The sequence below is a fragment of the Aulonocara sp. 'chitande type north' Nkhata Bay genome, linkage group LG10 (assembly GCF_057382095.1).
Source record: "Aulonocara sp. 'chitande type north' Nkhata Bay isolate Kocher_YH1m ecotype deep benthic linkage group LG10, A_spYH_male_GT1.1, whole genome shotgun sequence".
Classification (NCBI taxonomy): Eukaryota; Metazoa; Chordata; class Actinopteri; order Cichliformes; family Cichlidae; genus Aulonocara; species Aulonocara sp. 'chitande type north' Nkhata Bay.
In genome coordinates, this window is record NC_141353.1 from 14,126,358 (window position 1) to 14,146,047 (window position 19,690).

At 40.4% G+C, this 19,690-nt stretch overlaps 2 protein-coding genes across 7 annotated transcripts in view; one reads left to right on the forward strand and one right to left on the reverse strand.

Moving 5' to 3' along the window:
* Positions 1-1,726: 1,726 nt before the first annotated feature.
* Positions 1,727-7,896, reverse strand: nlrc3l1 (NLR family, CARD domain containing 3-like 1). The gene is made up of 7 exons (XM_086308384.1): positions 7,834-7,896; positions 5,921-6,155; positions 4,801-4,899; positions 4,471-4,548; positions 4,277-4,382; positions 3,936-4,176; positions 1,727-3,808 (listed from the first exon to the last, which is right to left on the reverse strand). Exons 2-7 carry the CDS (start codon positions 6,103-6,105, stop codon positions 2,208-2,210), a joined length of 2,310 nt encoding a protein of 769 aa, XP_086164510.1. The 5' UTR covers positions 6,106-6,155; positions 7,834-7,896; the 3' UTR covers positions 1,727-2,207.
* Positions 7,897-12,306: 4,410 nt separating this feature from the next.
* LOC147320425 (connector enhancer of kinase suppressor of ras 2-like) overlaps positions 12,307-19,690 on the forward strand; it is a 31,263-nt gene continuing 23,879 nt past the window's right edge. For all 6 annotated transcript variants that reach the window (XM_086308385.1, XM_086308389.1, XM_086308386.1 and 3 more), the window contains exons 1-2: positions 12,307-12,835; positions 17,953-18,116. In XM_086308385.1, coding sequence (XP_086164511.1) covers positions 12,772-12,835; positions 17,953-18,116 — 228 coding nt within the window. In that variant the 5' untranslated portion in view covers positions 12,307-12,771. The remainder of the gene's footprint in view (positions 12,836-17,952; positions 18,117-19,690) is intronic.

The window sequence follows — 19,690 nt, forward strand, 5'->3', positions numbered from 1 at the left end:
TTGAGAGTTACTGTTATTCACACTTAGATGTTTGAAATAAGCCAACTGCTCACTATTCCTAATATCTGAGTAAGCATTTCCACCATCTGTGCAGCAGAGGTCAGCAAAGCAGCTTTCTTCCTCAACCTTGTTTTGTTGGGGACTAGATTTAGTTTTGTAGACGCAGTCAACATGCCAATGTCTAAGTTGTGTTTAATCTTTTTTAGATTTATGCTTGAAAGCAGATGTAATTTCTATTGATAAATAGCAGCTCATTTAATTTGATTTGAAGGAAAAAAAAAACAATAAAAAAAGTTTTACTTAACATTGATTTTGTTCTTGAGTTAAAACTAGTTATCAAATATCACCGGGTCTTTATATTGATATCTGAAGCAGATTCATGAGAAATGTGATTAAAGCTACAGGAGTCCATATTCTTTTTAGTTATGTAGTTTAAGCTATAGAAGAACTCCTTAATGACATGTCAAAAGACACACGTCGTGGTTGTGGAAAAGATGTTAGTGTGTTTGAGAAGGGTCAAGTCATTGGCAAACATCTAAGGAGATTGCAGAAATTGCTAAAACTGGGTTAAGAACTGTCCAACGTGTTATTAAAAAGTGGAAGTATATTGGGGGCCCATCGTCTTCGAGGAAGAAATGTGGCCAGAAAACCCCCTGAATGATCGTGATCAGCGCTCACTTAGACATTTGGTGAAATCACATCAAAGAAAAACTACAGTAGAACTCAGGGCTATGTTTAATAGTGAAAGTAAGAGCATTTACACACGCACAATGCGAAGGGAACTTAAGAGATTGAGTCTGAACAGCTCTGTAGCCATAAGAAAACCACTAATCAGTAAGGCAAACCGGAAAAAAAGGCTTCAATTTTCAAGGGAGCATAAAGATTGGACTCTGGAACAATGGAAGAAGGTCATGTGGTCCGAGTCCAGATTTAGCCTGTTCCAGAGTGATGAGCGCATCAGGGTAAGAAGAAAAGCAGATGAAGTGATGCACCCATAATACCTAGTGTCTACTGTACAAGCCTGTGAGGGCAGTACTATGATCTGCGGTTGCTGCAGTTGGTCAGATCTAGGTTCAGCAACAGTATGTGCTCCAAGAATGAGGTGAGCTGACTATACCGAATGACCAGGTTATTCCATCAATGGATTTTTCCTTCCCTGATGGCCCGGGCATATTCCAAGATGACAATGCCAGGATTCATCGGGCTTAAATGGTGAAAGAGTGGTTCTGGGAGGATGACACATTTTCACACACGGATTGGCCACCAGAGTCCAGACCATAACCCCATTGAGAATCTTTGGGATGTGCTGGAGAATGGTCAGACTCTAACATCGTTAACGCACGGTGAAAAATTAATGCAACACTGGATGGAAATAAATCCACCGCAGAAGCTTATTGACACAATGCCACAGTGAATGCGTGCTGTAATCAAAGCTAAAGGCGGTCCAGTGAAATATTAGAGTCTGTGATCTTTGTTTTTCTAGCCAGGCAGTGTATCTTTTGCTCTTTGGCTGTTCATCTCCCCTTCTTGTCTGCTTTTTGCCTCTTTCCTTCTTTCAGAACACTTTTCTTTTTTTTCTCCTTGATCATACTTCACATTACGGTTATATGTTCACGTTTGTCTAAAAACAAAAAAAAATGTAATCACAATAAAAGCGTAACGACTGCATGAATAACTAAATAATGCAAGAGGTCAACAAGCAGTTAGAATGAACTCAGAGTAAAAGCATTAGTCAGACACTTTTATTATAATATTGATCCTTATTTTTTAAGCAGATTTTAGAAGGTAGATTATTTTTATAGACTAACACATTTCAGGCACAGCAACAGCAGCAACACAACCCCACACTTGACAAAAGAATTTACACATTATCAAGAATCTTTGATCCTAGATGCACTATGTAAAATAAAACAAAAACACAAAAACCCCAAACTTCCAATATAAGGCACCTTAATCTCACACCTTTTCTAAAACAAACATCACTTTAAAATCTTCGCTTTACACATCCTTGTTATGTCTGACGATTTTAAAAGTCTAAAAATAAGCATTTGTACCCTTAGTTTAGCTCCCTTAAACTCGATAGTGTTTACGTTGGCTGAACACTGATCACGTTGTCATAATGTAGAGAGACTGTAGCTCACTGTGCAGCCAGCTTTTTGAATTCATTGAAGACTTGGACATGAATAATTCTACGCAGTCATCAGCATTTAACAGTCAGTTAAACTGGACACTGAGCCTAGTGATTGTGACCCGAGCTCCTTCAGGCAGCAGTGCAAGTTTCTATTCCTCTCAGGATTCTGACTGTCTTTCATTCTCTTCCTGATGAGAGCAGCAGCATCTCCAGTGGCAGTTGGCCACTTTAAGGGAGAGGTGAAGAAGGGCTGCAGAAGTTCCTGGTTGGTTTTAAGTGTCATTCCAAACAGGAAACGCAGAAAAATGTCCAATCTGCCGTCCTCGCACTGCAGACTCCTGTCCACAGCGTTCTTGTACATCTCCGAGGGTGTGGGCCCCCTGAACATCCCCTTAACTTTATTTTTCGGTTTCTCCTCGAAAACGTTCTTCCCGAGATTTGCGAAGGTGAGCATTGCATAAAGAGCAGCCAGGTACTCCTGCATGGTGGGGTGGATAAAGCTCAAGACATTCTCGTTGACCAGCACGTATGGCTTTGTGACATACTGCGTGCACAGGCCTGTGTAGGGCACTGCCTCCGGATCGTTGATGCCATTTTCTTTCCAGTTAGTCTGTGTTATCTTGTACTGGCCGCGTTCCAGCATCGAGAAGGCCAGCTTTCCAAGTTTAATAAGAAAGTCTCTCTCTTTATCGACGCTGTTTTCTGGAGCTCTCCATTTGCGATTCTGACGCAGGAGTGCAAACAGCAGCTTTGTGTACATGTAGGTGATGCTGTTTGGCAGCTCTGCGTGTGTGCCCTTTTCTTTAAATACGCGCTGGCACTCATCGGCCACTATAGAGCAGAACAAGGGCAGGTGGCACATGATACGGAGGGTTTTGGTAGAATTGATATAATCAATAACTCGAGCTGCTTGGTTTGAGTCCTTAAACCTCTTCTGAAAGTACTCGTCCCGTTGAGTGTCACGGAAACCAAGTACTTCTATCTCATTGTAGTGCATATCCCATGGGACGCAGGCGTGTACATATGGCCGAGTAGTAACCAAGAACAGGCCGCGGTAAAGCAGCCTCGCTCTCATGAGGTTGACCACGATGACCTTCAGATTTCTGGTATCTGTGGGGTCAGTCATAAGCTCTGTGTTTTCAAAGTCAATCTTCCAGTGGTACTCATCCAGTCCGTCTAAGACAAACATCATTTGGCATTCGTCGCACCTGTAATCCCCATCTCTCAGTTTTTCTGTTGCCGGGTAGAGTTTTTTAACTAAGCCTACCAAGGAAAGTTTTTCGCCCTCAAACTGTTTGAGTTCTCTGAATGGCAAAGGAAACAAGAAAGTCACGTGCTTGTGTGCTCGTTCTTCAATCCAATCGAGGACTAACCTTCTGACTGCCATAGACTTCCCTGATCCTGCCACTCCAGTGAGCAATATAAACCTTGAACTTGAGGTCTCCAGATAGTTAGGAGTTAAAATATCTGCAGTAGAAATCTCCTTGGGTGCTTCCTGGTTGCTGTCCAGCTTTCCTATTTTCATGACCTCGTGTTCGATATTGGGGCCATTATCACACGTGGAAACAATTTTGAGAGTAGTATGAACATCGTCAAAGGGCCTCTTCTCACCACCATAATCCTCACATTCACCGTATTTCTGCTTCAGACACTCGGCTAATTCGTAGCGTACTTCATCTGAAAAAAATAAAGAAAATAAAATGTGCATACATGAAGAAGTTTGTGCAGATGTGTCATCATTGCTTTCATTAAGGTTAAATTAGCAGCCAAAACAAGACATTAAGGCATACTCAAGGGCACTTACTTCTAAGGCACAAAGTATCGACATATTCAACCAGCTTCTTTTTCCCCATCTCAGCCAGTACGGTTTTGGTGATCTGGAATGAATTTTCAAGGCTGTAACACTGGAGTAAGCGGTCGACCAGGTCCACTAGGTCCGTGTTTTGTGGAGGAGTGTTGAACGACTGCGGGTAATACTTCCAAAGCTTCCTTTGGAATCCCATAAGTTCAAACTCTGACAGCTTTCCAAGGGTTTTTGAGATAGCCTAAACCCAAAACAGCAGTCAAATATAACTATGTCTATATAGTGCTTGTTTTTATCTTTAACAAAAAATGGACAAAGGCAAAAAAAGAACAGTGACTGACCTTAAAAGTGAAAGGAATTGTTAGAGATGGATGCCTTTTCTCACTTATGTTTTCGATTAACTTGTTTGTGTCAGAAGATTCAGGGACATCCTCTTTGCTCCTGGCCCTAGTGACGTCACAGTGAAAATGTGGCAAAATATTTTAGTGACAATACTGGAAAAAGCCACACACAGTAACATGTGCAAGTTTCTTACTTGCGAATCTTCTTTTCACAGTCGTCACTGTCAACGGAGTAACAGCTGGAGTACGAATCTGCTCTCTGTCGGCGGACACTAAAAACAGGGAGACAAAGCTGTGTTTAAATGAAGTGTTTCACTCTCTTTCCAGGAATTAATTTAACAGAGACAGATTTGGTCCCCTCTGAATATTCTTAATGAAAAGCTTGTGTATTTTTTGGATAGGTTGCTTGGACTATTAATCCATCTTCTTTAACTGGAAAGTACTTTGGTTCAACTTAGTGTTTTTGTTTTTTTCCCCCTTAAAAAAACTGCTTTCTGATTAAAACTGACATGACTTGTTTGCACCTTGTGGAAGATGTGTCGTCTTCTCCCATTTTGTCTGACTCTTCGCTTGTCATTGTGCTGTAGCTCTGAGCTGGAGACAAGGCCTGGTCCACGTAATACCTAAAAAAGAAGGAATGGTAGAATGACAGTTCTTTTAGTTACTTAGTGACCACACGGCAAGTAAATTTCCAGACATCATGCAAAATAGCCCAGTCTGTGATTTTTCTCACGTATCTAGAAAAGTCTAAGTTATTCAAACTGAGGATATTGAGCAATTATGATGCATGATGGAAGGGCATTCCTTCACTGGAGTGACTCTACTAAGACTCAGCATATGTGATGTAGCAAAAAGACAGCCAAAGTTGCAGACTGAAAATCCCACCTGCGCACAAAAACAGCCAAGCAATGACGCAATCAAGAACAACTGGAGTTTCCAATATTTCCAGTTTAACTTCACTGTCTGCAAATATTTTTCAACATATGTCAGAAAACTGTAGTTTATTGAGCAGGTGCTGATGCATAAAGTAGAAATAAACTGTGCTCTATTTGGCCCCGAAATTCTAGTTCAGCAGACTTCAACTATGAGGGGAAAATCCCCTGTCAGCAGAATCACAACCACTTAGTAGTGTGACCGGTCAATAACCCAGTGAAATTCTCACTATTAATGATGCGTTCAATTTTCCTGTCTTTAGCCTGTGCTGATAACTAATTGATTAACAGTTTCATGTAACTAGTCTGGTTTTTAATCATTTCTGAATGTAATTGAGTATTTATGCACTGGTAGTAAACCAAAAGTTCAAAGACATAGTTTGACATCTTCAACTTAAATATGCGTAGAAAAGAAAACAAAGATGGATGCATAAATTACGTATGTACATGTGTAACATGTAACGTTGTACATGTAACAACCCAAAAAAAAAACCAAGCTGAAGCTGAAGACATCAAGACCGGAAATCCCACTGCAAACTGAGTGATGCTTATTTTTATGTAATGTAACCTAAGAAATTACAGACAGTCACAGCGTAGGTCGGCATAAATTTTACTCACTTAACAATACTTAAAAAGCATTTTCACTACAAAAACACAGTGTTAGAGTGAGAGAAGCACAGGAAGGGGTTGCAAGTCAAACATTTCTCCATACCAGTGGGTTGTGTCCATTGGACTGGGTCCCAGGTCAAGCGAAGGTCTTCTCGGAGGAATGTAGTAGAGGTCCTCATCTTCATCTTCTACCTCCTCCTCAAGCCCACTTTCCGGTCTTCCAGAAGCTGCTTCCCCAATGGAAGAGCCTTCTGATTGCGTGCCCATCGCTTCGTCTATGTCGCTCATGATGTCATGGAGAGGGTCAGTGAGCAGCACTGATAAGAAGAAGAAAAATCCTGGGGAAATAAAGGAGACGGATATTAAGCTTTCTACTCGTGCTTATTCAACACGTTTCTGCTGTTAAAGATGCCTTTAGTAATCTTTTGACATTGCCTTGCCAAAAGAAAATCATACAACTTTCCTTTAGAGGTCTTGAGAAAGTAACTAATAAGCATAAAAGACTGTGGTTTCAAATATTCTGACACTGGCTCCTACATTGGTTTGAATAGCGGTGCAGGGGTTAGCACAGCAAGAAGGTTGTTGGTTAGCCAGCTGGTGGAGTGTGCATGTTCTCCCTACACCTGCTACTGCTCCCTCCCACAGTCTAAAGACATGCATGTTAGGATGACTGATGACCTGTCTAGAGTGCATCCCATTTTGTGCCTATGATTGCTGGAATAGGCTCCTGGACACGATCTGATATTGTTGTGTTGGTGTTGTTCCCGAACCGTCATAACACTTGTGGTCCAGGATCAGAATTGCAACTGACCAATCACATTGTCTGAGCATTCATTTAGCATTTCTTTCCTTCTCCCTCACATTGCAAAGGTATGACAACAACAGCATGGCTGGTCAATTGCAATGTTGATCCTGGACCGACATTATTATGGTGATGCAGAAACAACACCAACACAGGGATATCAGATACACTGACTCCAGGCACACTGTGACCCCCGAATAATGAGAAGAAAATGGATGGACAGCTCCCAATTATTTTGTAATTATGGCTTCTTTTATGTGTAAACCTAAACTCTCTCACTAGACGCCACCCACCCTCATTCCCATGAAAAATAAGTAACATAAGTCCTAAGTAGGAATGTAGAAACAAATAACGGTGCACTTGTTACTTTTTAGATTACTGCAATTCGAGGTGCAGCAAGGGTGCTATTAGTATCAAAGTGATCACGTTTCCCACAGCATTACCAATTGCTAGCATTTGTAAGTCTCATATCACATTAGCACTTTGCCTTAATTACACTTCCTTGAGTTTTGAAAAGTAGACTGGGAGGTGGAGCCTGGAGCTATCAGCACAGTTTTGTTACCAGTGTCTATTAATATGCTGTGTCTTTGCTCTTTGTCCCCTCCCTCTCTCTTCTTCTGTGCACTCCTGCAGGCAACTCTGGTTTATTGTTATACATGTATTCCTACTATCTGTCAAGCTGATCACCGCCCACGCCGAGCCTGGTCATGCCGCAGGTTTCTTCCTGCTTAAAGCAAAGCTTGTTTCGCTACTGTATCCATGTGCTGGCTAACAGGAATTTGTTGGCCTTTCTTACTCTAACTGTTTGAGGTCTACATTCATAAAGCAGAGTAGAAACTGGTTTAATTTGACATTTTTGGGAACTCTTCCGCTTTGCGTTTTCCTTTTCTTCATGTTATGAATGGGAGCTCGTGGCACCTGTCTGACCTACAGCAGCCTCTACATACCATGATAAGATTATGCCCGCGACTTTTCATAATGTCTTTCTGAATGATTTAATGCTAGCCGTGTTGATTTTGAACTTAGAGATTTACATAAGCTAACTCGATGAAGCGCAATAAGAAGACTCCAACAAGCAGCGAGGAACACGACGTTTACACAAAACGATGACAAATGCTTTCACGACACTCAATCATCTCACGCAATTTCACTGTTTATAAAATAAATACATTATTACTACATTAAAAGCATGCAATGAACAGTGAATAGCTTACCCTTCTCCGTGACTGGAAGTTTCTTCTTCTTCTTCGTCTTAAGTTTCTTCTTCTTATTATGGCTATACTACACCTCACTAGGCCTACACTACCACCTACAGGATAAAATGTGAAAATCAAGAGAAAAAAGACGAGTAGTGGAGGTGTGGTACAGTACACAGAGGTCTTGATGCATTCTCAATCATCCAGGAAAGTAAATCTCCAAAAAGTTGATTCTGTTCATCTGGACATAGATAGATAGATAGATAGATAACGTTTTGTGGGAGAAACATTTCGTGACTTCTTCAGTGAAGAAGTCACTTGGATGAGTGACGAAACATTTCTCCCACAAAACGCTATCTATCTATCTATCTATCTATCTATCTATCTATCTATCTATCTATCTATCTATCTATCTATCTATCTATCTATCTATCTATCTATCTATCTATCTATCTATCTATCTATCTATCTATCTATCTATCTATCTATCTATCTATCTATCTATCTATCTATCTATCTATCTATCTATACACACACACACAATTGACAATCGGTTTTGTATGTAAATCTTATCAATGTCTAAATAAATGTGGTAGTGTAATAAATTCCACCTAAGCTGCCTGTAAAATTGACTCTTCACCTTTGCTTTCACCACAGAAAATATTACACAGGAAAACCTGAAAATGTACAGGGCTCGTGGAAAAACACTGGCTTAAATTTAGCTGCTTAGGTGTTCTGATCCTGGCTGTTAGAGTTATATTATAAGTGACCAAAGGACTGGAAAACTTACCGCAGAGATGTGCTCGCCACCCAGCAATTTACAACTGCAGTCCTTTCACTGCTGGACTCTCCACGCACAGTTATTCGAATGACAAATAGAAAATTGCTGCAGCACAGTCTTTTATTTTTTCCACAGTCTTTATATTAAATGCCGACTGTTAACTATTTTGGCTTTTATGCCAGCAGCTAATGTAACTTTAAACAGCCAACTCCAAGCTGATATGATGACTGGACTGCAAAGACGTGCAAAGCTTTTAGCTCCATATGATTACTTTTGTTTTCATTTTCAAACTTGTGGACTTTAAACTCAGGCAGACTTAAACAACATCACTTGAGACAAGTGACAAACCTGAAACCAGTAACAGTAACTGGGTGCATCCCATGTAATCAGATGCGAAATGTTTGTAGAGTACCACTTCGTTGCTTTCATTTTGAACACCTTTCCCGACCAAACTTTTAATTTCCTGTTTCTCTGAGCTCATGAAAAACTACATGTGGTTCTCACAGGACAGCACTACTACTATTATATAAAGCAATGTCACAGAATCTGATCTATTGGAGTAGGTGATATAATTTCCTCAGGGATTAATAAAGTATTCGGATTCAGATGAATTCCTTAACAATAATGATAATTAACATTTTAAAATGCTATAGACACGTTAACTTTGGCTACCACTGTTACAAAATTGTTGATTTATTCTTATACCTTTAGATAAATATGGTATTGAAATTTGCACAGAGTGGTGTGCAAATGTACTTCCTCCATCACTGCCATCACTGCACAAATCAGTGTCATCTTGAACTATATGATGACCCTGCTGTTATATAAGTCTAATACTGAATGTCAAACCTGTGAGAGCTCGTGCTCATTGCACAGTAATACACACATTTCCCTCGGCTGTGTCCCTGCTGCACAATATGAGTCATAAAGGTGAAAAAAAAAAAAATCCAACATTGCTTAAAGGAGCTGTAGCCAGTGAAATGATTAAGTTTCACACTTTCTGTATGCTGAGCGATGGGGCAAGATATTGGCATGGCAGCATAATATGTTGCTTCCTATTGCATTACTTTATGGAGGCACTGCTGCCATTTTTTTTTTAAATTTAAAATAAACAGGCAACCTAACAGGTTACACCCCCATCCTTACCCACCCACCCACACCACCCCCACCCCCACCAATTTAAGGTCTTCCCTAGTTCATGATTCCTTTTAAAAAGATATCAACAAAAAGAGGACAAACACCTCAACAAAGTAAATTCATAATTTGCTTTGATATAATTCATACATTATATCATGAGTGCAATGCAAATGCTTTATTGCAATTGTGTAATGATAAGGACTGTTTCCTGATAGCACTGAGTTCTTCTGGGAGTACCACTATTATTTGCAATGATCTTGGATCCCAGCTTAATCTACTTCCGCCTATCTGGGTGCTTATTCTGACATAAAAAAAAAAAAAGCAACATTATGTTGTTCATTAACCTTAAGAGGAGTATTTTTTTTAATTCCTGTAATTTTTTTGTGCCATTTTTCATTATATATATATATATATATATATATATATATATATATATATATATATCTCTTTAATGAATGTGAATTAATGTAATAGAAAGTAAAAAACAACAGCAACCGAATGAAATATGCGCTCATCAGTTAATTTATATTTTAATTTAAAAAAATGTGTATTTATGTGTTACTGCACTTAGTTAAAATGCAGAATTACCATTTCCAGGCACTAAGCTTTCCCCCCGAAGCTGTTTACCCATACATGAAAAAAAAACACAGGCACATGTCAGCATCCTTGTCTCGGTGGTGATCGTTGTTTCCACTACACTGCGCTTTGTGTGATGGAGGCGTGAGCAGCGACAAAGACAGTAGGAGGAAACAGTGGGCTGTATGAGGGGTGATTAGTGCCCCAGGGCCTGAAAGGAAAAGAGGAGAAGTGGTTCCCAGAATACCCACTCTGCCTAGTGGAGTTAGTGGCATGTGTAATGACGCGTCGTCGTCAGATTGCGGCAGTGTTCAGAAGACAAAAAGCAGGCTGTTCTCTTTTCCCAAGCAGCATGCCTGTTATCAGTGCTGCTAAAGCTTATTCCCTGTGGGGGAAAGCATAGGATATTAATGACAAAGGTCCCTTTAAGTGCAGCATTTCCTAAACATTATATGTGTAACTAATTTAGTGAACACTTTTTTTTTTTTTTTTAAATGTGACCACAGTGGTGTGGTTGGCAAACTGTTATGGAAACATGGACACGAACACAGTAACACAGACAACCACATCTGCATTTGAAAACATGGTTTCAGGTTCTTATTGCATAATAGCGAATAGGGTCAAGTGTGGCATTGACTCCTCAGTTCAGTAGCATTTGACAGTGTCTCATTGGGCTCTTTCTGTGAGTACTAGATTTTCTAATGTGTTTTTTGGACCTAGCATTTTATTGAAACTAAAAATAATACAAACTAAAGTATTTATAAAATATTTTTATAAAAAATGATACATATGCTAAGGCTCATTTCTAGTTGTCATTGGCCAAAACTGCTCGATGTCTAACGCAGATGCCTCGGGATACACATTTACTGTTTACAGATGACACGCTACTGGCTTCATGGGGCGAAGACCTTCAGCTCGTACTGGATTGGTTTGCAGCTGAGTGTGAAGTGGCTGGGATGAGATTTAAAGAGGCTTTGATTCTCAGCTGGGAATGAGTGGAAACAGCATCCTAAGCTGGGAATGAGTCGTTGCCCCAAGTGGAGGAGTCTCAAGATTTTGTTCAGGAGTGATGAGAAAGTGGAGAAGTAGATTTACAGTTGGACCGCCTCAATGCAAATCTGTTGTGGTGAAGACGGAGCTGATTTCTGTAATATTTGTTGTCTGTAGTTATTAATTTACTTGTTTACACACTGCCTGATTCTGTTGTGTTACAAAGAAATATGGCCAACAGGCGATGCAGCACACCCTCTGGTGGACAAACTATGCAATCTCAACACTCATGGAATGCTTCTTCCATCTCTTCTTTACTTTTCAATTTTTAATTTATCAGCTGTTATAAATACCATGTCAATAGATAATTGACAAATATCTACCACTGGTCAGTAAAATTAGCCAACTGATTAATCAGCGGGGTTTAGTTTCTAGCCTAAACACTGGTGACTCGTGGGTCTGGGTGTCTTCTTGAACTGTAGCCCCCTGAAGATAAACGGTAAAATTAGTATTTATTGATATTTAACCAAAAGAAATAAAAAGTACAATTCAATTTTCAAATGATCCAGAAAGATTTTGGAATTAAGTCCCAAGCTCTATTATGTATCTTTATCTTTCTAGATGTTTATCAAAACTTATATACTTGACTAGAGTCACAATTTTCTAGATACGATTTTGTAGGGTTTTTCTAATTAAAGAATACAAGCTAATATACAAATCACTTTTAATTTTTTTATTTACATTTTTATTACCACTGCTTTCCTGTGGGCTGTGGTTGATGGTTGAGTGCTTTGCTAAAAACATGGCAAATAAGTTCTGCCACTCCAAAAGCTTTACATGGATCCAGCACTTCTTCTTATCAAAATCCCTTATAATCTGGATCCCTTCATTCCCGTTAACAGCCCCCACCCCACCCCGCTCGCACTCCTCCTGGCTTCTTGTGGCATTAATCACACCACATACAGAGGGTACACTCCGCGCGGTGAAAGCTATGACTCCATGTCTGTGTATGAGGGAGGATGCTCAGAGCGAACCCATCCTTCCCAGACGCCAGTGTGAAGTAACAGTCTGCGCGTTGTTCTCCGCTCTGGATGGTACTGGGATGCATTTTGGAAGAGGGGTCGGGCAGCAGCGACCCACCAGCATCCGAGCCTGACATGAATCACAAGTAAAAGAGCTCTTTCAAGCAAGTGAAGAGCACATGAATGTGCACAAGTCCGCCGAGCTGCACTCGGGCTTCTCACAGCGACATTTTGGACCTTTTGGACCTACCTCGATTTGTTTGTAAATACTCAAACCAATCACAGAAGACTTTAGATGGTCACTGAATCAAGCCTATTTTAATATCTTTTCTAATTTTCTTTCTATTTGTTTTTTTTTTTTAACGTTTTGGGTGGGGAGTTTGGTTTGTGGGGAGTGTGTGTGCGTGGGATTTTTTTTTCTTTTGTCAAGCGCGAAGACAAACTTCTACCATGGCACTGGTTATGGAGCCCGTGAGCAAGTGGAGCTCTAGTCAGGTGGTTGACTGGATGAAAGGTAAGGCATCAGACGCGATGACCATTAAACTGCTGCGCTGCAGTGAATCGCATGTGTGGTGTTGCGCTGAAATGCATTTCAACACAGACTGACTCGAGATGCCAAAACACCTGCTGAGCCTCGGGGTTTCGCCTCGTCGCCTTGCAGCTTCGGGAAGCTTTTAATCACAGCCTTAAATCAGTTAATCGATCTTTTTTTTTCAAGCACTTCTAGCTTGCAGACGTCTTGCCCCCCCACTCCTTTTAAAAAAGATGTTCTCAGATTCAAACAGCTCTACACGGAAAACCCGTCTATTGTGTCCTGCGGTGGTCATTGTTAACATAAGGCTGCCTCGCAGATGGTTGTAGCGGAGATCTAGTAATTACACACGAATGATTCCCCCTCTCGCTGGATCTGGGTGCAGAATCTGTGTGGAGGAGGAAAGAAAAAGAGGTTCGAGTTATTGACCAGGCTTTGCATGTGCACAGAATAAAAACAGAGCTGGGAGAGCAGTACACTATCAGAGCTTGTACAGCCATCTGTGATATGTTTATCCACAGATGCTCAAGTCATTAAGAAGTCACAGCTGACTTAGATGAGCTTCTAGTAGTTTCAAAACCTCCCAAGGGTACCTAAATCCTGAGGCCTATCATAAAGATTATTCACTCAAAAAAAAACAAAACAAACATAAAATCCCCACAAAAATCACTTAAATGCGAATCAAAACATTCCTCTTTTTTTTTTTTTTTTTTTCATTTTTCAGGGATCCTCCAGCAGAATAATGAGGTTCAGTTTGGTGATGAAGCACTTTTAAGATTTTCTTCTTGAGAGAGAGAGACTGTGACATTTAGACTGAATTGAGGACTGGAAAGGGGTTAGATAGACATACAGTTGTTGTTGCAATTAATTCATCATCCGCTAGTCTCAGTACAGCTGTCGGATGAGCGGCTCCTTTGAGGAAATTTGTCCGCTTATTCAGGCTCCAAAGATCTATAAATGTCCCAAACAGCTGTGGAGGATTTACTTCCACAGACTGTCAGGAATACTTTCAGGGCACAGATTTCTCATTAGCCATGCTGCTTTATTGTCTCTTTGCATTACAAAGTTGGTACTTTGAGGGGAAATGTGATAGAAATGTAAGAGGAGACCTTAAACTCAGTGGGAGGACGCGATCTGCCTGTGTATTTGTCTTTTAACTCACATAAGCGCTCCTGCGATGTGTGTTGTTTTTCAAAGCCATGTGCTCACGTGTCAGGCAATGGCCTGTTTCAGATGAAACATACACATCCATAGGCCTGCATCTTTACCGCCTCAACACACACACACGCACATATGCACATACACACAAGCGAGCATTATTATTCTAAGCCTGTAGGCCTTTTCTGCTGGCTCAGATATGTCATGATTGCAAGGATCAGACGGTTCTTAGTATGAGTTGTGTATTACAGATTGTACCTCAATCTGATGTGGCCTTATAAACAGGCTGTTTAGGACTGGATGCTTGCTCAGAAAGGAAACAAGATCCATGTGCAGCTTTATTTATAGAGACACACAGGGATGATTAGACGCTGAGATGGGCTGAAATTGAATGTCCGCAATAGTTTTAAATGAGATCCAAGATGATCTGTAAATACGCTGGTGGCACAAGTGAGGTATGTAAAGAGCAAGGAGTGGAGATTGGAAACGAGAGAGGACTCTTCAGTGTCCCACATCTGACAAGTGGAGCAGAGACAGTTCTTGTGCCTAGAGCCCAGTAATGGTAATTTAAAGTGAGGGAGTGAGTGGCACGGAGAGACACTGAAACAGAGGAAACGATGGGGTGGAGGGGGTTTCATTCTTGTCTCGCATCCATTATCGAACCCGGAGGACTGGCAGCGTTTTGTCGTTAGCATTCACAGGTTCCATTATTACCATACCCGCTCCGTGATGTCACAGGAGGCCAAATAGGGGCACCCCGTGACCTTCCCACAGTCCCACTCTCCACCCCCTGTTAGTGTTTTGTGTGAGCTAGACGCTTTATTCCCAAGCTGCTTTAAAGAATAGATCCTCATCACAAAAGCGAAAAGAATTCCAGCTTGACTGGAAATTGGTTCTTACTAGGTGAAGGGTATCAGTGCAAACACATAAAATATGTGCATTTCAATGCAGTGTTGCACTTTGTACCGTCTGGGTGTTTTTAAACATATTTGTTGTCTTGCAAGGCATATCAGTTTTTATCTTTCAGTGCAAACCCTCACTGTCTTCTTGTCTAACACAGACGACGACAGCGATCAATGACAAGTCAGATCAACACAGATCCATAATAACAATGCTTAACCGCCCTAAAGAGCTCTCTCTCCTTACAATGCCAGTGGATTATCTAGAATGAAGATCATAATGTGTCAACGCTGTGCTTTTAATTTCTCCTCAGCGTGCCTGATAATCTGACTGACATGCAAGAGACAGGAAAATTGATGTGGCTGAGATGTCTTTCCATTCCACCAAAAAGGGATTTCTATTGCACATTGTTCTTTTGCATAAGGCTTTCAACAAAACATGGCAGATTTCAATGGAAAAATAGAGAATAGAGACTATTAGTGCCATTTTGTGCCATGTTCCCCTTTTATTTATAGTAAAAATCATTTATACAGCACATATCCACAAGATGCTTTATAATGTCATTTAGAAATGTGAAACGCTCTGGGAGTTATAAAATGCTAAAGTAGCTGATAACTTCACCAGCTCAATATCTCATGCTAGCATGTAGTCACTTTTTGCAAACTATCATGTTCTCCCTTTTCTTATTTCTTTATATTACCCCACGGTCAGCGAGAACCCCTGCCGAAAAACCTGCTTTGTGGTTTCTATGGCAACATGGGGAATACTTCATTGACATGATGAGTCTCAATTAACTTGGTAAAGAGGCTCATTAGTTAAGCCTTTAAATGTTATGCAAAACCATGAAACTCCCTATGTTTCCTCTCGACCGTTTAGCTGCCAGCTAAACCTGATCTGAATGCTTGATGGGGTTGAAGCTTAGCACTGAGACACATGTATATGATTGGTCCACTGCAATAAAAAGACAGGATGAGGAAAGAACTAACCCTGTGTGTGTTAAAGAGAAAGAGAGTGAAAAGGGAGAAATAGGGCCTGAGAAGATTAAATGTATAGGAAAAGCAATACAAAAGCTGCTCCCTTGTAGCTCATTTATTAATGTGTTTGCTTGATCTGAAAGTGAATAAAACATAAATAAGTAAATGAGTTTCTAGGAAGCCTGAGGCAGAAACATCAATTATCAAATCAAATTTCATATAGAAAATAAATCAAATTGTGGTTTAGTTTATGCAACATGATTCTGCATGCTCGATTTGCAACATAATTTACATCATCGGGACACAGTGCAGCTTCTGAAGTAAATACTTTCATGCATTACAGAGACACGCCATCAATAACTGCGGCAGTCTCCTGATTCTTTTCAATGTTTAATGCTAACACCTCGAGGACCAGTGGGTTAGAATAGAATAGCCTTTATTGTCATTGTACAGAGTACAACGAAATTGGAGTGCCACTCCCTTGGTGCAAGTTTCAATAATAAATATAAATGTAAAATATAAAAAGTACAAAAAAAACAATCGTAAGTACTCAAACAATAGTATGTACAATATATACAGGATAGCAGCATTAATATGATGACAGTATGAATAGCAGCATAATATAATGACAGTGACGGTATGGAATAGGTTCAGTTGTTTTTGTGCTTATTTACTACGGTGATAGCTCTGGGAAAGAAGCTATCCCTGAATCTGTTTGTCCTGGTTTTATGTGACCTGTACCGTCGGCCTGACAGTAATAGTTCAAACAGTTGGTTGCTGGGGTGAGAGTGGTCCTTGATGATATTGCCAGCTCTGCTGAGGTACCGAGTTAAAGTTAGAGTTGCTTTTATGCACTCCTCTCCTAACCATTCAACCATATGATCAAGTCCTCAGATCAACCTTTCAAGTTCAAATCGCACTCTGGGGACACGCTGCCATATTAGATTATCACAAAAAATGTGACAGACTTAAAACAGTCTATACAAAAACTGGCAAAGATGATCTTCAGATCAAGCCTAGTTTTTTAGTTTAACTTTTCAAAAGTACTGGCCTAAGTATTAGCTAAACTGATAAACTGGAAGTGAGGTCTTACCTCCTCAATGCTTTGATCAATCAAAACCAAAACCAAGCGTGGTACGTGGACTCCAGAGCATGTTTGCAAATTTGTGGCTTTTACCATTATTTGGGACTCCAATAAGCAGATACCTCTTGAATTATTAGCCTTAAAACTAATTATGAGACCTTTCAACCTAACTGTAAGATCGTAAGGCAGTGGCAACATGTATTTTCTTCAGAACAGGTGTATGGACTTTGCAGTCCTTCCTTTGGTTGTTCGTGAAGAAAAATCACCACTGGGGATGTGCAATAAGCAAAAACACATTTTTCCAATCAGAGCTCACAGCCATGCTTTTAACATGATCAAAATAAGTTGCCATGGGGACTGTTAGGTCCCCTTATCACCTACTGAACTGCTCGGCCCCCTCATCACGGCTTGAGGTATTTTTTGAAGGCTTTTCTTGGGATGCTTTGGTAACAGACTTTCTTTTTTTTTGTAAGTTTTTGATTTACCCTGTGTATATACTTTTTAGAAAACAGTTTCTAGTCATACATTTCAGGGTGTCTGTTGACGCAGACAGAAGTTACAGAATCACTTAGTTTGTTTTCGTCTGCTGCACTTCATCAACTCTTTCTCCAAAAGATTTCACACCTGCTGCAGTAGCTGAATATGTAACTCGAGCACACCTACATAGCTTCTTTCTAGCTGAAAGCGTTTTCTGGTTTGAAGCTGAAAATGCAGCTCAGAACTGTTGACGAGGGGGAGTGTGTCAGATTTCTTGTCTTGACACAGACTGCTTCACACTCGCACACAGCAAAATACAACCTGTGCTCACACTTTACAGATTTACAGCACATATTCTGGCAAAGCAAGTGATATCAAGTCCTGTTAGAATGCATAATGCAAACAGTGGTTTCACAAGAAATCTGAAAATCTGATGCAGTCTGCAAATAAAAATTCATGCTTTTGAGCTGTGCTGAAAGTTTTCTTGTCCTTTGTGTTCCCCCAAGGGCTGGACGACTGCCTGCAGCAGTACATCAAGACCTTTGAGAAGGAGAAAGTAGGGGGGGAGCAGCTGCTGCGTATCACCCACCAGGAGCTGGAAGATTTGGGAGTATCCAGAATTGGCCACCAGGAGCTGATACTGGAGGCTGTGGACTTACTCTGTGCTCTGGTGAGTCCAAGTTTCCCACACCATCTTCCCACTACTTTCTACTGTCACTTTGGAAAGTCAGTGCTGTCGGATGAAGTTTCTGTCGAACATTTGGCACCTCTGCAGCTCTGTGAAATCATTTAACAAGTCAGTGAAGATAACAAGTTACAGAATAAAGATATTTTCCAGTAAGCAGTTGATATATTTAGTAATGATGCAATTTCTATATTGTTATTATCACTGCAAAGACTGTCAGTTAACGAAATCAGTCATTCCAGGAATAAGTGGATGTAGATAGGATTGCTTTAGGCCCCAATTTTTAAACATCACAGCAAATCTACCAGAGTTACTAATCTGGCCAAAAGATCTTCCACAGGCAAATCTTACAGCTGTCGTTAGTGTTGACATGGATTACTGCTTCATCTCGAAGGGATTTCTGCTCTTAGTTTCCCAAAACACAAGTTTTGTTAGTGTCAGCATGATAGATTGCTGTTCTGCTGATTTGGCTAATGTGCAGCTGGAGTAGCTGGAGCATAATATTTATTCTCCTTATAATATTCATTCTGGATGTTACTGCATACAGAGTAGAGACCTCGACTTGTTTCTAACCCGAGAATGTAAGATTTAGGGGTCAGTCATGTAATGGCCAAATGAACGGCATTAAAATGAACGAATATATACTGCAATCATCAGAAGCATGCTACAGATTAAAAAATGCACTGGAAGCAGATTCTGGTCTCTGTGTGCAAATATGTTACATATAAAACTGGGGACTCATGAGCAAATATATCCCTGGAGCGTAAAGGGGCGATTCGGCAGCGGCACTAGCATGTCAGACGGAGAGATGGAAAGTTATGTAGCTTAAATAGACCACCAGATCAGGAAGGTATATTTGGTATATGATGCAAGGAGAGTGACGCAGAGCAGCTTGAGCTGTGTTTCTGAACTAGCTTGGAGGCTTTGCTTCATTTAAGGAACATTTTTTCTTAAATGGAGGTTTTCCCAGGATAGCTGTTCCCAAATGTTCTCTTTTGTCCGTCAATGTGAACATATTTTTAGACCCTACTTACTAAAAGTGTCCATATTGGTGCTTAAAATTTGCAGTGAAAATGTTACAATTTATTTACTCTGGAAAACACGATTTGATTGATGAAGTAATTTATTATTGTTTTTTACTCTTTTCCTCACTCTTAGATTATTTATAAAATAACTGTTTGAAATAAGGGACAAATACCGTTAAGCAGTTTGTACTGATTATGTTGGGGTTTGGAAACTTTTCACTTTAAATAACAGGAACTACACGAAAGAACTATTTGGTGTTGGATTGGATGCTCAGTAAGTGTACTTTATTGGTCCCCGTGGGGAAAATCCCTCTCTGCATTTAACCCATTCGCTCAGTGAAGCAGTGGGCAGCCATTGGGCGCCCGGGGAGCAGTGTGTAGGGACGGTACCTTACTCAGGGGTACCTCAGGGTAGCTGTTCAGGGGAATCGAACCCCGACCTTCCAATCATGGGGCCACCACTCTACCTACTGAGCTATCCCTGCCCCACTGTAGGGGGTGTAAGGGTGAATCATATAAATGCTTTGCATCTAA

Coding starts and splice junctions, on each gene's coding strand:
- nlrc3l1 (XM_086308384.1), bottom strand. CDS start 6,105: ATGAGCGACATAGACGAAGCGATGGGCACGCAATCAGAAGGCTCTTCC. Junction 4,900..5,920: donor CCAATGGACACAACCCACTG/GTATGGAGAAAT, acceptor CTTCTTTTTTAG/GTATTACGTGGACCAGGCCT. Junction 4,177..4,276: donor CAATTCCTTTCACTTTTAAG/GTCAGTCACTGT, acceptor TTTTGGGTTTAG/GCTATCTCAAAAACCCTTGG.